This window comes from Macaca fascicularis, chromosome X (genome assembly GCF_037993035.2).
Source record: "Macaca fascicularis isolate 582-1 chromosome X, T2T-MFA8v1.1".
Taxonomy (NCBI): Eukaryota; Metazoa; Chordata; class Mammalia; order Primates; family Cercopithecidae; genus Macaca; species Macaca fascicularis.
The window spans coordinates 91,951,950-91,966,654 of NC_088395.1; the positions used below are offsets into that span (position 1 = coordinate 91,951,950).

General features: G+C 36.6%; 1 protein-coding gene across 2 annotated transcripts in view; it reads right to left on the reverse strand.

Moving 5' to 3' along the window:
• POF1B (POF1B actin binding protein) overlaps positions 1 to 14,705 on the reverse strand; it is a 107,875-nt gene that overhangs the window by 31,841 nt on the left and 61,329 nt on the right. For both annotated transcript variants that reach the window (XM_005594064.5, XM_005594063.5), the window contains exons 7-9: positions 13,890 to 13,917; positions 12,620 to 12,694; positions 508 to 600 (exon numbers count right to left, since the gene is read on the reverse strand). In XM_005594064.5, coding sequence (XP_005594121.3) covers positions 508 to 600; positions 12,620 to 12,694; positions 13,890 to 13,917 — 196 coding nt within the window. The remainder of the gene's footprint in view (positions 1 to 507; positions 601 to 12,619; positions 12,695 to 13,889; positions 13,918 to 14,705) is intronic.

The following is a 14,705-nucleotide window of genomic DNA, read 5'->3' on the forward strand; positions in this document are numbered from 1 at the left end:
TCATAACCTAGAAACAACAAAACTACTCCAAAGTCCTCAAGGCATTATTCAATGTGTGGAAAGCATTCTGAATGTATCTAGCGGATGGCACCAAGAGCACCACTAAAATAGAAAATAGGAAAAATTAATTTTTTAGAGAAAAATGTTTTCAAGTTATATTTGAATGGAAATTCGGAATATGCTTTATAATTATGAAAAACGGGGGATTTACCTTCAATGAGTCAGATTATTTTAATTCTGAAGACGACTCTCTGGCTTTAAGCATTAAATTGCCTTAGTGGTAAACTAAATGATAAGTGCACATCCAGCATTCTTTCATTTACATTTTGGATACCTCTTTTCTCCTCTCTCAATGCCAATTAACTGTTTGAAGAAAATTTAGCTTTGTTGGAGTAAGCATAATATTGTGCTATATTAAATTTTAAAAATGTATACTGGACATCTTTATATCTGTATTAGGAAGCTAGGAACTAGAAAGGCTTTGGAAAAAATCAAAATAAATCTTACTGTCAAGTCATTTTGAAGATGTCCAAGCTCCTCCCGTATGTTGCTAAATGTGGACAGCACTAGTCGGAGTGACTTATCAGACATACCCCTCATCTGCAGGAAGAAAGGATTCATGGTTTAGTTTTCTTAACATTTGAAAATAGGCAATATATGGAAAGTTATCTTTTCTTTTGTTCCTACTAGCAAACTTATTAATAATTTTACTTTGATATGGCAAATTAGAATAGTGATACAAGGCATTTTGTCAATAGTGTGTGTAAGTAATCCAAATAATATTCCTGAAGATAGCAATGTATTTATAACAAATATTTATTATTTTTTCCATGATAAAGTATCATCTTTGTCACAAAGTAGAATCCTAGCAACAAAATTTAATTTTTACATTATTCTTTATTTAAAAGATTAGAAGAGATGAGACAGTCAATCATCAAATAATAAAATGAATCTCCCTAAGTGTATTGCCAACTGCTTGAATTTTGCCTGAGGGGAGAAGAATATAATTATAATTAAGTTTAACTTTAAAGCATAGAGCTATCTCAATTTTTTTTTTTTTTTTTTTAACCAGAGTCTCACTTTGTCGCCTAGGCTGGAGTGTAGTGGCATGATCTCAGTCGACTGCAATCTCTGCCCCTTGAGTTCAAGTAATTCTTCCACCTCAGCTTCCCAAGTAGCTGGGACTACAGGTACACACCAAAACACTCGGTGAATTTTTGTATTTTGAGTAGAGAACGGGTTTCACTGTGTTGGCCAGGCTGGTCTCAAACTACTGACCTCAAGTGATCCACCAGCCTTGGCCTCCTAAAGTGCTGGGATTACAGGTGTGAGCCACTGCACCTGGCTTATCTCAAATTTTAAAGAGAGAGGACACTCTTTTACTAGATTATTCTTATTTCATTAAAGAAAAATTGTTTAAAAAACAGACAACTTCAGCTTCTGGGAAGATGGAGTAGAAATACTTTCCACAACCAATCAGACATTGTTTAAGGCATAACTTTGTAACTTTAGCCTCTGATTGGTCACTTTCTGCAACCAATCCGACTGATAACGGGCCAGTACTTCATTTACATAGAGTGTACACCAAGTTACCAGTGGGAAACCTCTAGAGGGCATTTAAATCACATAAAATTCTGTAACTGCGCTCTTGAGCCAATTGCTCAGCCCACTCCCACCCTGTGGAGTGTGCTTTCGTTTTCGATAAATCTCTGCTTTTGTTGCTTCATAAAAAAAAGAAAGAAAAAAATACTTTTCCCTAGCCTTCCTGTTAAGTACAACTAAAAACCTTGGACATTATATATAAAATAAATATAAAAAGACTCAAATTGGTGACAAGAGAAATGATTGGTTACGAATCTTGGGACCTGAGAAATGACACAGCAGTGAGTTCCTGGATTTTCTTTTTGCTTCATATATTAGATCAGTGTTGGGGAAGCTGGTAATCTAGTTACATCAATGGACAACAAAAGTCCTGAAAAGAGAATTCTCTCTCTAGCCAAAGGACCATAAAAGGGTCAGCCTAGCAGGACAGAAAACTTTTAGATAGTAACCACTCTATCTTAGCCAAACACCACAGAAGAAACTGCAACTCTACTTCCACACAGACAATCGACGGCAAAGAAGAGAGCTTAGACTGCCCCCTTGTCAGGCTCTAGGGAGGTACACAACACCATTCACTGGGATGGTGTCAGAAAAGGCAGAGTGAAGAGATGGTGCTTTCATTCCTACTGGCCAAAAATGAAATTCCATGCACTGTGATGTCAGTTGAGACTGTGAAGGGAGCTTGGACTTTCACCCTATTGCATCAAGAGAAGCTGAGTGAGGGAACCTCCACTTCCACCACCAGCTGGCAACAATAGGTAGTGCACACACTTTCACTGATATTTGAATATTTGAATAAGACTCAGAGAACCACAACATAAAAATGGCTAGGTCTCCTATCCAAGTACTAGCCAGGCTCAATCCTGCTTAGCTTCTGAGATCAAACAAGATCAGGCATGTTCAGGGTCAATTGAAAATCACTCATAATTCCAAGAACAACAAATAACTCAATAAGAAAAAACACTTAATTGATGACAACATCAAGATAATAGAAATGTTAGAATTATCTGATAAAGTGTGTAAAACAATCATCATAAATACTTCAACAAGAAGTTGCAAAGAGACTGTAAAAATACATTGTCTCAACAACAAAATAAGTCTCAGCAAATAAATAGAAGACATAAAGAATACCTAAATGGAAATTTTAGAACTGAAAAGGACAATAACAAGACAAAGAAACAAAAACCAAACCAAAACAACAAAACTCTCAAGAGGTAGGCTAAAAAGCAGAATAGAGAGAACACAGGAAAGAATTAGTGAACTTAAAGATAGAATAAAATAAAGTATATAATCTGAATATCAGAAACAAATAGATTAGAAAAAATTAAACAGAGCCTAAGGGCCTGTGGGTGTATACCACATATCTAGTTTTCATGTTCAGAGTTCTGGAAGGAAAGGAGAAAGAGGATGGAGCTGAAAAAATGTTTAAAAAATTATGACTGAGAAGTTTTCCAAATTAGTAAAACCTGGTAACATACATATTCAAGAAGCTGAGCATATCCCAAACAGGATAAACCCAAAGAAATCCATTACCAGGCAAATCAGAGTCAAACTTCTTTAAACTAAAGACAGACTAAAAATTTTCAAAGCAGCAAGAAAAACATTAATTATTGGGAATAACAATTCAAATGACAACAGATTTCTCATTACAAATCATGAAGCCCAGAAGGAACTAGCATATTATTTTTTAAGTACTGAAAGAAAATAATTGTCAACTGTAAATTCTATATGCAGTGAAATTATCCTTTAGGAATGGAGGGAAAATCACATTTTCGGATGAGGGAAAATGAAAATAATTTGTCACTAGCAGACCTAACCTTAAAGAATAGCTAAAAGAAGTTGCCTAAAGAAAAGAAAAGGATAAAAGAAAGAATTTGGAACATTAAGAAGGAAGATATAGCATGGCAAGCAAAAATATGGTAAATATAATAGGTTTTCCTTCTTTTCTAGAGTTTTCTTTTTTTATTATACTTTAAGTTCTGGGATACATGTGCAGAATGTGCAGGTTTCTTACATAGGTATGCATGTGCTATGGTGGTTTACTGCACCCATCAAACTGTCGTCTACATTAGGTGTTTCTTCTAATGCTATCCCTCCCCTAACCCCTCACCCCATGACAGGCCCTGGTGTGTGATGTTCCCATGTGTTCTCACTGTTCAACTCCCACTTATGAGTGAGAACATGAGGTGTTTGGTTTTCTGTTTCTGTGCCAGTTTGCTGCAAATGATGGTTTCCAGCCTCATCCATGTCCCTGCAAAGGACATGAACTCATCCTTTTTTATGGCTGCATAGTATTCCATGGTACATATGTCCCATATTTTCTTTATGTAGTCTATCATTGATGGGCAATTTGGGTTGGTTCCAAGTCTTTACTATTGTGAATAGTGCTGCAATAAACATACATGTGCATGTGTCTTTATAGTAGAATGATTTATAATCTTTGCGTATATACCCAGTAATGGGATTGCTGAGTCAAATGGTATTTTTAGTTCTAGATCCTTGAGGAAGCGCCACACTGGTTAAACTAACTTACACTCCAACCAACAGTCTAAAAGTGTTCCTATTTCTCCACATGCTCTCAAGCATTTGTTTTTTCCTGACTATTTGATGATCGCCTTTCTAACTGACATGAGATGGTATCTCATTGTGGTTCTGATTTGCATTGCTCTAATGACCAATGATGATGAGCATTTTTTCCTATATTTGTTGGCTGCATTAATGTCTTATTTTGAGAAATGTCTGTTCATATCATTTGGCCACTTTTTGATGGGGTTGTTTTTGTCTTGTAAATTTGTTTAAGTTATTTGTAGATTCTCAGTATTAGTCCTTTGTCAGATGAATAGATTGCAAAAATTTTCTCCCATTCTGTAGGGTGCCTGTTGACTCTGGTGATAGTTTCTTCTGCTGTGCAGAAGCTCTTTAGTTCAATTAGATCCCATTTGTCAATTTTTGTTTTTGTTGCCATTGCTTTTGGTGTTTTAGTCATGAAGTCTTTCCCATGCCTATGTCCTGAATGGTATTGCCTAGGTTTTCTTCTAGAGTTTTATGGTTTTAGGTCTTACATATAAGTCTTTAATCCATTTTGAGTTAATTTTTGTATAAGATGTAAGGAAGGGGTCCAGTTTCAGTTTTCAGCATATGACTAGCCAGTTTTCCCAGCATTATTTATTAAATAGGGAATCCTTTTCCCATTGCTTGTTTTTGTCCAGTTTGTCAAAGATCCAATGGTTGTAAATGTGTGGCATTATTTCTGAGGCCTCTGTTCTGTTCCATTGGTCTATCTCTCTGTTTTGGTACTGGTACTATGCTGTTTTAGTTACTGTAACCTTGTAGTATAGTTTGAAGTCAGGTAGCATGATGCCTCCAAGCTTTGCTCTTTTTGCTTACGATTTTCTTGGATATATGGGCTCTTTTTTTGGTTCCATATGTAATTTAAAGTATTTTTTCTAATTCTGTGAAGAAACTCAGTGGTAGCTTGATAGGGTTAACACTGAATCTATAAATTACTTTAACTAATATGACCATTTTCAAGATATTGATTCTTCCTATCCATAAGAATGGAATGTTTTTCCATTTGTTTGTGTCCTCTCTTATTTCCTTGAGCAGTGGTTTGTAGCTCTCCTGGAAGAGGTCCTTCACATCCCTTATAAGTTGAATTCCTAGGTATTTTATTCTCTTTGTAGCAATTGTGAATGTGAGTTCACTCATGATTTGGCTCTCTGTTTGTCTATTATTAGTGTATAGGAATGTCTGTGATTTTTGCACATTGATTTTGTATCTTGAGACTTTGCTGAAGTTGCTTATCACCTTAAGGAGATTTTGGGTTGAGACAATGGGGTTTTCTAAATATACAATCATGTCAGCTGCAAACAGAGGCAATTTGACTTCCTCTCTTGCTATTTGAATACCCTTTATTTCTTTCACTTGCCTGGTTGTCCTGGCCAGAACTTCCAATACTGTGTTGAATAGGAGTAGTGAAAGAGGGCATCCCTGTCTTGTGCCAGTTTTCAAAGAGAATGCTTCCAGCTTTTGCCCATTCAGTATGATATTGGCTGTGGGTTTGTCATAAATGGTTCTTATTATTTTGAGATATGTTCCATCAATACCTAGTTTATTGAGAGTTTTTAGCATGAAGGGGTGTTGAATTTTATCAAAGGCCTTTTCTGCCTCTATTGAGATAATCATGTGGTTTTTGTCATTTGTTCTGTTTATGTAATGGATTATGTTTATTGATTTGCATATGTTGAATCAGCCTTGCATTCTGGTGATGAAGCTGACTTGATCTTGGTGGATAAGCTTTTTGATATGCTGCTGAATTCAGTTTGCCTGTATTTTATTGAGGATATTTGCATTGATGTTCATCAGGGATATTGGCCTGAAATTTCCTTTTTTTGTTCTGTCTCTACCAGGTTTTGGTATCAGGATGATGCTGGCCTCATAAAATGAGTTAGGGAGGAGTCTCTCTTTTACTATTGTTTGGAATAGTTTCAGAAGGAATGTTACCAGCTCCTCTTTGTCCCTCTGGTAGAATTTGGCTGTGAATCTGTCTGGTCCTGGGCTTTTTGTTTTTTCTTTCTTTGTTTTTGTTTGTTTGTTTGTTTGTTTTTGTTTTTGTTTTTGTTTTTTTGGTTGGTAGGCTATTAATTACTGCCTCAATTTCAGAACTTGTTATTGGTCTATTCAGGGATTCAACTTCTTCCTGGTTTAGCCTTGGGAGGGTGTATGTTTTTAGGAATTTTTCCATTTCTTCTAGTTTTTCTGGTCTATTTGCTTAGATGTGTTTATAGTATTCTCTGATGGTAGTTTGTATTTCTGTGGGATCAGTGGTGATATCCCCTTTATGATTTTTTATTGTGTCTATTTTTCTCTCTTTTCTTCTTTATTAGTCTGGCTAGTGGTCTATCTATTTTGTTAATATTTTCAAAAAAACCAGCTCCTGGATTCATTGATTTTTTTGAAGAGTATTTCCTGTCTGTATCTCCCTCAGTTCTGTTCTGATTTTAGTTATTTCTTGTCTTCTGCTAGGTTTTGAATTTGTTTGCTCTTGCTTCTCTAGTTCTTTTAATTATGATGTTAGGATGTTGATTTTAGATCTTTTCCACTTTCTCCTGTGGGCATTTAGTGCTATAAATTTCTCTCTAAACACTGCTTTAAATGTGTCCCAGAGATTCTGGTATGTTGTGTCTTTGTTCTCATTGATTTCAAAGAACTTGTTTATTTCTACCTTGATTTCATTATTTACCCAGTAGTCATTCAGGAGTAGATAGTTCAGTATCCATGTAATTGTGCGGTTTTGAGTGAGTTTATTAATCCCGAGTTCTAATTTGATTGCACTGTGGTCAGAGAGACTGTTTCTTATGATTTTTGTTGCTTTATATTTGCTGAGAAGTGTTTTACTACCAATTGTGTGGTAGATTTTAGAATAAGTGTGATGTAGTGCTGAGAATAATGTACATTCTGTTGATTTGGGGTGGAGAATTCTGTAGATGTCTATTAGGTCTACTTGGCCTAGGGCAGAGTTCAAGTCCTGAATATCCTTTTGAATTTTATGTCACATTGATCTGTCTAATATTAACAGTAGGCTGTTAAAGTCTCCGACTATTATTGTATGGGAGTCTAAGTCTCTTTGTAGGTCTCTAAGAACTTACTTTATGAATCTGGGTGCTCCTGTATTGGGTGCATATATATTTAGGATAGGTAGCTCTTCTTGTTGCATCAATCCCTTTACCATTATGTAATGCCCTTCTCTGTCTTTTTAAAATCTTAATTGGTTTAAAGTCTGTTTTATCACAGACTAGGATTGCAACCCCTGCTTTTTTTTTTTTCTTTCCATTTGCTTGGTAAATCTTCCTCCATCCCTTTATTTTGAACCTATGTGTGTCTTTGCATGTGAGATGGTCTCCTGAATACAGCACACTGATGGGTGTTCACTCTTTATCCAGTTTGCCAGTCTGTGCCTTTTAACTGGGGCATTTAGCCCTTTTACATTTAAGGTTAACATAGTTATGTGTGAATTTGATCCTGTCATTATGATGCCAGCTGGTTACTTTGCCCGTTAGTTGATGCAGTTTCTTCATAGTGTCGATGGTCTTTACAATATTTTATATTTTGGTAGTGGCTGGAACTGGTTTTTCCTTTCCATATTTAGTGCTTCCTCCAGGAGCTCTTGTAAGGCAGGCCTGGTTGTGACAAAATCTCTCAATATTTGCTTGTTTGTAAAGGATTTTATTTCTCCTTTGCTTGTGAAGTTTACTTTAACTGGATATGAAATTCTGGGTTGAAAATTCTTTTCTTTAAGAGTGTTGAATATTGTCCCCTACTCTCTTCTGCCTTGTAGGGTTTTTGCAGAAAGATCCACTATTAGTCTGATGGGCTTCCCTTTGTGGGTAACCCGACCTTTCTCTCTGGCTGCCCTTGACATTTTTTCCTTCATTTCAACCTTGGTGAATCTAACGATTATGTGTCTTGGGTTTGCTCTTCTCAAGGAGTATCTTTTTGGTGCTCTCTGTGTTTCCTGAATTTGAATGTTGGCTGGTCTTGCTAGGTTGGGGAAGTTCTCCTGGATAATATCCTAAAGAGTGCTTTCCAACTTGGTTCAATGCTCCCCATCACTTTCAGGTGTACCAATCAAACGTAGATTTGATCTTTTCACATAGTCCCATATTTCTTGGAGGCTTTGTTCATTCTTTTTCATTGTTTTTTCTCTAATCTTGTCTTCTTGCTTTATTTGGATAAATTGATCTTCAATCTGGGATATCCTTTATTCTGCTTGATCAATTTGGCTATTGATACTTGTGTATGCTTCAAGAAGTTCTCGTGCTGTGTTTTTCAGCTCCATCACGTCATTTATGTTCTTCTCTAAACTGGTTATTCTAGTTAGCAATTCCTCTAACCTTTTTTTCAAGGTTCTTAGCTTCCTTGCATTGGGTTAGAACATGCTCCTTTAGCTCGGAGGAGTTTGTTACTACCCACCTTCTGAAGCCTACCTCTGTCAATTCGTCAAACTCATTCCCCATCCAGTTTTGTTCACCTTCCTGGCAAGGAGTTGAGATCCTTTGGAGGAGAAGAGTCATTCTGGTTTTTGGAATTTTCAGCCTTTTTCCACTGTTTTTTCCTCATCTTCGTGGATTTATCTACCTTTGGCCTTTGATGTCAGTGACCTTCGGAAGTGGTTTGTGTGTGGACATCCTTTCTGTTGATGTTCATGCTATTCCTTTCTTTTTGTTAGTTTTCCTTCTAATAGGCCCCTCTGCTGCACGTCTGCTGGAGTTTCCTGGAGGTCCACTCCAGACCCTGTTTGCCTGGGTATCACCAGCAGAGGCTGCAGAACAGCAAAGATTGCTGCCTGTTCCTTCCTCTGGAAGCTTCATCCCAGAGGGGTACCCACACAACGCCAGCTGGAGCTCTCCTGTTTGAGGTGACCATAGACCCCTGCTGGGAGATATCTCCTAGTCAGGGGGCCCAGGCGTCAGAACCAGTTGAGGAGGCAGTCTGTCCCTTAGCAGAGCTAGATCACTGTGCTGGGAGATCTGCTGCTCTCTTCAGAGCCAGCAGGCAGGAACGTTTAAGTATGCTGATGCTGCACCCACAGCTGCCCCTTCCCTCAGGTGCTCTGTCCCAGGGAGATGGGACTTTTATCAGTAAGCCCCTCACTGGGGCTACTGCCTTTCTTTCAGAGATGACCTGCCCAGAGAGGAGGAATCTAGAGAGGCAGTCTGGCTACAGAGGCTTTGCTGAGCTGTGATGGGGTCCACCCAGTTTGAACTTCCTGGCAACTTTGTTTGTTTACACTGTGAGGGGAAAACCTCCTACTCAAGCCTTAGTAATGGTGGATGCCTCTCCCCCGCACCAAGCTTGAGTGTCCCAGGTTGCCTTCAGACTGCTCTGCTGGCAGCAAGAATTTCAAGCCAGTGGATCTTAGCATGCTGGGCTCCATGGGGGTGGGATCCACTGAGCTAGACCACTTGGCTCCCTGGCTTCAGCCCCCTTTCCGGGGGAGTGAAGGGTTCTGTCTCACTGGTGTTCCAGGTGCCACTAGGTTATGAAAAAAAAAAAAAAAAAAAAAAAAAAAAAAACTCCTGCAGCTAGCTCAGTGTCTGCCCAAATGGCCACCCAGTTTTGTGCTTGAAACCCAGGGCCCTGATGGTGTAGGCACCCGAGGTTATCTCCTGGTTTATGGGTTTTGAAGACCTTGGGAAATGTGTTGTATCTGGGCCAGAGTGCAGAGTTCCTCATGGCACAGTCCCTCACCGCTTCCCTTGGCTAGGGAAAGGAGTTCCCCAACCCCTTGCACTTCCCGGGTGAGGTGACATCCCACTCTGCTTCTGCTTGCCCTCTGTGGGCTGCACCCACTGTCTAACCAGTCCCAATGAGATGAGCTGGGTACCTTAGTTCAAAATGCAGAAATCATTTGTCTTCTGCATTGATCTCTCTGGGAGCTGCAGACCCGAGCTGTTCCTATTCAGCCATCTTGCCCTGGAAACTTTTCTAGAATTTTCTAAATTATGTTAAGTGGTTGAAGCAAAATTTAGTAACACTGTCTAATGTAGTTCTCAATGTATGTAGAGAGAATATTTAAGACAATTATAAATGCAGATAATAAAGATATGTAAAGGAAGCAAAATTTTATACATTTCACTGAAACTGGTGAAATATCAACACCAGTACACTGGGCTAAGTGTTTAAATGGTTTAAAATAATATACAATGTAATACTTAGAGCAACCACTAAAAAGCCATAGTAAGAGATACAAGCAAGGGTACTAGAGACAAATTAAAGTGGAATTCTAAAACATGTTCAAGTAATCCATGGGAAAGCAGGACAAAGAAAACAGGGAAACAAAAATTAGAGACAACAAACAGGAAACAAAACAAAATGACTGATCTAGCCCTAACATAACAATAATTGCAACTTATCTAAATATACAAAATAAATAAAAGACAGAGATTGACTGAGAGGATAAAGAAAAAAAATCCCACTCCCGTATCTATAAGATACTCGCTTCAAATAAAATGAAAATTTTGCATATATATATGTATATATATGATAGTAAAAGGTTGGACAATAATCAAACCACACAAACATTAATCAAAAGAAAGTTAAAGCCATGCTAAAAGGGAAATTGTAGCACTAAATGCTTATATTAGAAAACAAGAGAGGTTCCAAATCAATAACCTAAGTTCCTATGTCAAGCACCTAGACAAATAAGAGCAAAATATACCAAAAGCAAGCAAAGATAGGGCGTAATACAGATAAGAACAGAAACTTATCATTTTTGTGGTAAGACCATTAAAATTCATTCTTTTAAAACAGAAATCAATGAAACTGAAAACAGAAAAACAATAGCGAAGACCAATGAAACTAAAATCTGCTTATTTGAAAAAGTCAGTAAAATTGATAAGCCTCTGACAAGATTGACAAAGAAGAAAAACAGAAGACACTAATTATTAATATCAAGAATTAAATAGAGAATAGCAGTACAGCCATCAAAAGGATAAAATACTATAAACAACATGAACAACTATACATGCATAGATTTGACAACTTAGATGGAATGGACTACTTCTTTGATAAACACAAGATACCATAACTCACCCAATATAAAATAAATCATTTGAAGATCCCTGTAACTATTAAGGAATTGAATTTAGTTTTTTTATTCCCCTAAACCAAATCTCCAGGCCCAGATATTTTCACTGGAGAATTCTATCAAATGTTAAAAAGGAATTAGCAACAAATATTCAGAGTCTTCTAGAAAATAGAAATGGAAGAAACATTTCCTAACTCATTTTATGAAACTTGTATTACCCTGATATCAAAACCAAAGAGAGTACCGAAAAAAAGAAAGAAAAGAAAACTACAAACCTACAAACCAATGTGTCTCATGAACTTAGACGCAAAGATCCTCAGAAAGAGTTTTTAAAAAAAAATAGACCTGGAATGCACGTTGGATGGACATCCCACCACCAGAGATAATATCAAGAATGGCTCCCAGATTCAGGTTTTGAGGAGCATATGTGTTCCTCAAACCACCATCTATAATACAGACTGTTTGTCACTAAAATAATATTTCATTTAATTTTCATAAACATTATACCAGGTTCAATACTTTGGTGATCAACAAAGACCTGAGACCAAATATCAAATTTAGAAATTGGCGTCACCAGACAAAACTAGATTATCTTTAGGTTCATTTGTTGGAAAAACATGTACTCTTCTTTTTAGTCATATTTTCTTAGCATCTATCTTTTCCTTTTTTTTTTTTTTTTTTTTTTGAGACGGAGTCTTGCTTTGTTGCCCAGGCTGCAGTGCAGTGGTGCGATCTCAGCTCACTGCAATCTCCACCTCCTGTATTCAAGCGATTTTCCTGCTTCAGCCTCCCAAGTAGCTGGGATTACAGGCATGCACCAACATGCCCGGCTTATTTTTGTATTTTTAGTAGAGAGACGGGGTTTTACCATGCTGACCAGGCTGGTCTCAAACTCCTGACATCAAGGGATCCGCCCACCTCAGCCTCCCAAAGTGCTGGGATTACAGGCGTGAGCCACCGCGCCCAGTCCTTATTATCTGTCTTGATCTGTGGTCTCTCCCTTCCTCATGGGGAATTTACTGTTCCAGTGGTCTCTACCACAATTCTGGAAAAGTAAGGAATTGGCCTTTCCATTTCTCCTTGCCAATGATGAGATAGGGTGCGTGTGGTAGGAAAGAGGGTGGAATGGAGAAGAGGAAGGCAAAAACTATGAGATAGAGTCAGATTGTACTAAAGTGCTGAGGGGTAAATAAGGGCATTCTATAGAAGGGAATAATATTTCCAGAATGTGTTCCCAGATGCTAGTCATTCAATATACTTTTTGGTGATCTCACTAAACTGAAATATAACCCTAGTCTAATCAAAGAATCATCAACTCTTAGGAAAGAGGATTTTAATTTGGGACTTTCTGTTCTTAATCAAGGGAAGCAACCTAGGAAGCTGTTTGTTAGTGTTGATTTCACACATCCACGCTTGACCCCATCTCACCTGCAGAATGTAGCGAATTTGCTGTTTTGTAAACTCTGATAATCCTTTAGGAATCAATGATTCAATGTCTTCCGACTGTAAGAAAAAAAGGCTTATCCATGGAACAGATACATGTCAATCTTAAGAAAAGCAATCCACAGACTTTTGTGTAATGGGACATATTTTAGGAATATTAAAAGATTCACTTTTTGAGAAACAGTTTCTATGAGTTTAATTTCTAGCCTTATCAGTTCTTATTTTTAAAAAATCAATTATATTACAAACAGTATAAAAATAATCCTGAATTCCACGCATTCGAGGGAAAACCTTTGGGCAACCAATGAGAAGTTCCATTTCTATTTTTTAAAAAATGAAATTAAAACAAAAGCAAAATGGTCTATTAAATACCTTTACACACTTTATTCATTGTATATTTTTAAAAACTGGAAGTTTTTTTGGGTGATATGACATTCTAGAAGTTCATTTTTGAAATAATGAAAACTTTGGGAAATAAAAATTAAGGGTGTTACAGGTTTTACTAAGAATTTACATAGAGCTGTGGTGACTTTTGAAAGATTGTGATGTTGCCACCACAACACTGAAACAGCTTCAACTAATTTTAAGTGAGGAGCTGAAGGGAAGTATTTCTTAAAGGTAATTTAGGAATTACTGAATAATTGTAATGAATGCAGTATACCAGTACACTGGAAAAAACGATTAAAATCACAAAAGAGGGAACTGTGCTTTTTATTGCATTGAAATAGGTTTTTCTCTATTTGATTATTCTATTAAAAGCAATTATTAAGATAATATGCATATGTACTAGATTAATACTTGAAAATATTTTTACTTTAAGTTGCTGACTGGCATGGCACATACAAGGTTTTGAAGCATATTAAAACTAAATTTGCTATTTAATTAATCATACAGATTTCAGTTTTCTAAAGCAGAGAATATGTGGTCAGTGAAATAAGTCTTGTACCCCATAAATAAATGCACCTACTATGTACACACAGAAATTAAAAATAGAACATTTCAAATAAATATTGCAATAAGCATAGACAAATCACAAAGTGACAGTTGATAAAACATTTTTGTGAATGATTAGTAGTTTTATAGTTATTATAAATATGTAGTGTTTATATAATTTTAAAGGCAAAATGGCCACAAATTTTTTCACTTACCTGCATTTTCAGTCTAGTAAAGGTACTTAACTAAAAGAATATTATTATTGCAAATATCAGAATCTCTTATTACACTATATTCGATTTTCAACTATTTTTGCACTTACCTCATCTGTAGACTCAAAGTCTTGTTTGCTGCAAGAACAAAAAAAAAGATAGACAACTTTAGGAAAGTATATTCACTGATCATATATAAATGCTAGTTTTCTATTAATTGTATCTTACTTTTTGAAATATAAGAGGACTTATTCAATTTATAAGCACAAGTGAAAATGTTAAAACTAAAATGGCACTTTTAGTTAGTTTGACTAAAATATTTTTTCTGGAATTAGCAGATCTATTAAAAATGAACATCTGAATAACAAAATAATAAAATATACAGAAGTGGTTAGTACTATCCGTTAGCACCAGTTTAATTGTGGCTAGATTAGAAGTCCCCTGTGCTTGGCAATAAATGCTACTTGGGTGAATAAATAACAAAAATAGCTTTTCTCTCTCTATTTCCACTTTCATTTTCTCCTTCTTGTATCTTTCAGTGCTGATTCCATCTTCCCTCCACAGTGTTTTCAAGTTCTTCATACCCTATTTAATAAAATCAAAGCTTGCAAGAAAAGCCTGAATAACTCATTTAATCTATACTAGAGTATATTTGGCAATGACTGGCTTGAAGGATATTTGAATATTTACATAGGGACAAAGCATTAAGCAAAATGATCAAAATTCTAGTGGGGTAATAGAATTTCCAGCATCATAATGAAGATTTGGTCACAGGGCTTGAAAGACCCTTTGTGGAGCCATGATAGGTAGGAAAATGCTGAAGAAGATTTGTTTCTGGTTATACCAGACTGGCACTTGCTCCTTTGGGAATGTTGAAAACTGGAAAGGATACATTGATAGTGTTGTCTGGGGCAAGACATAGGCCT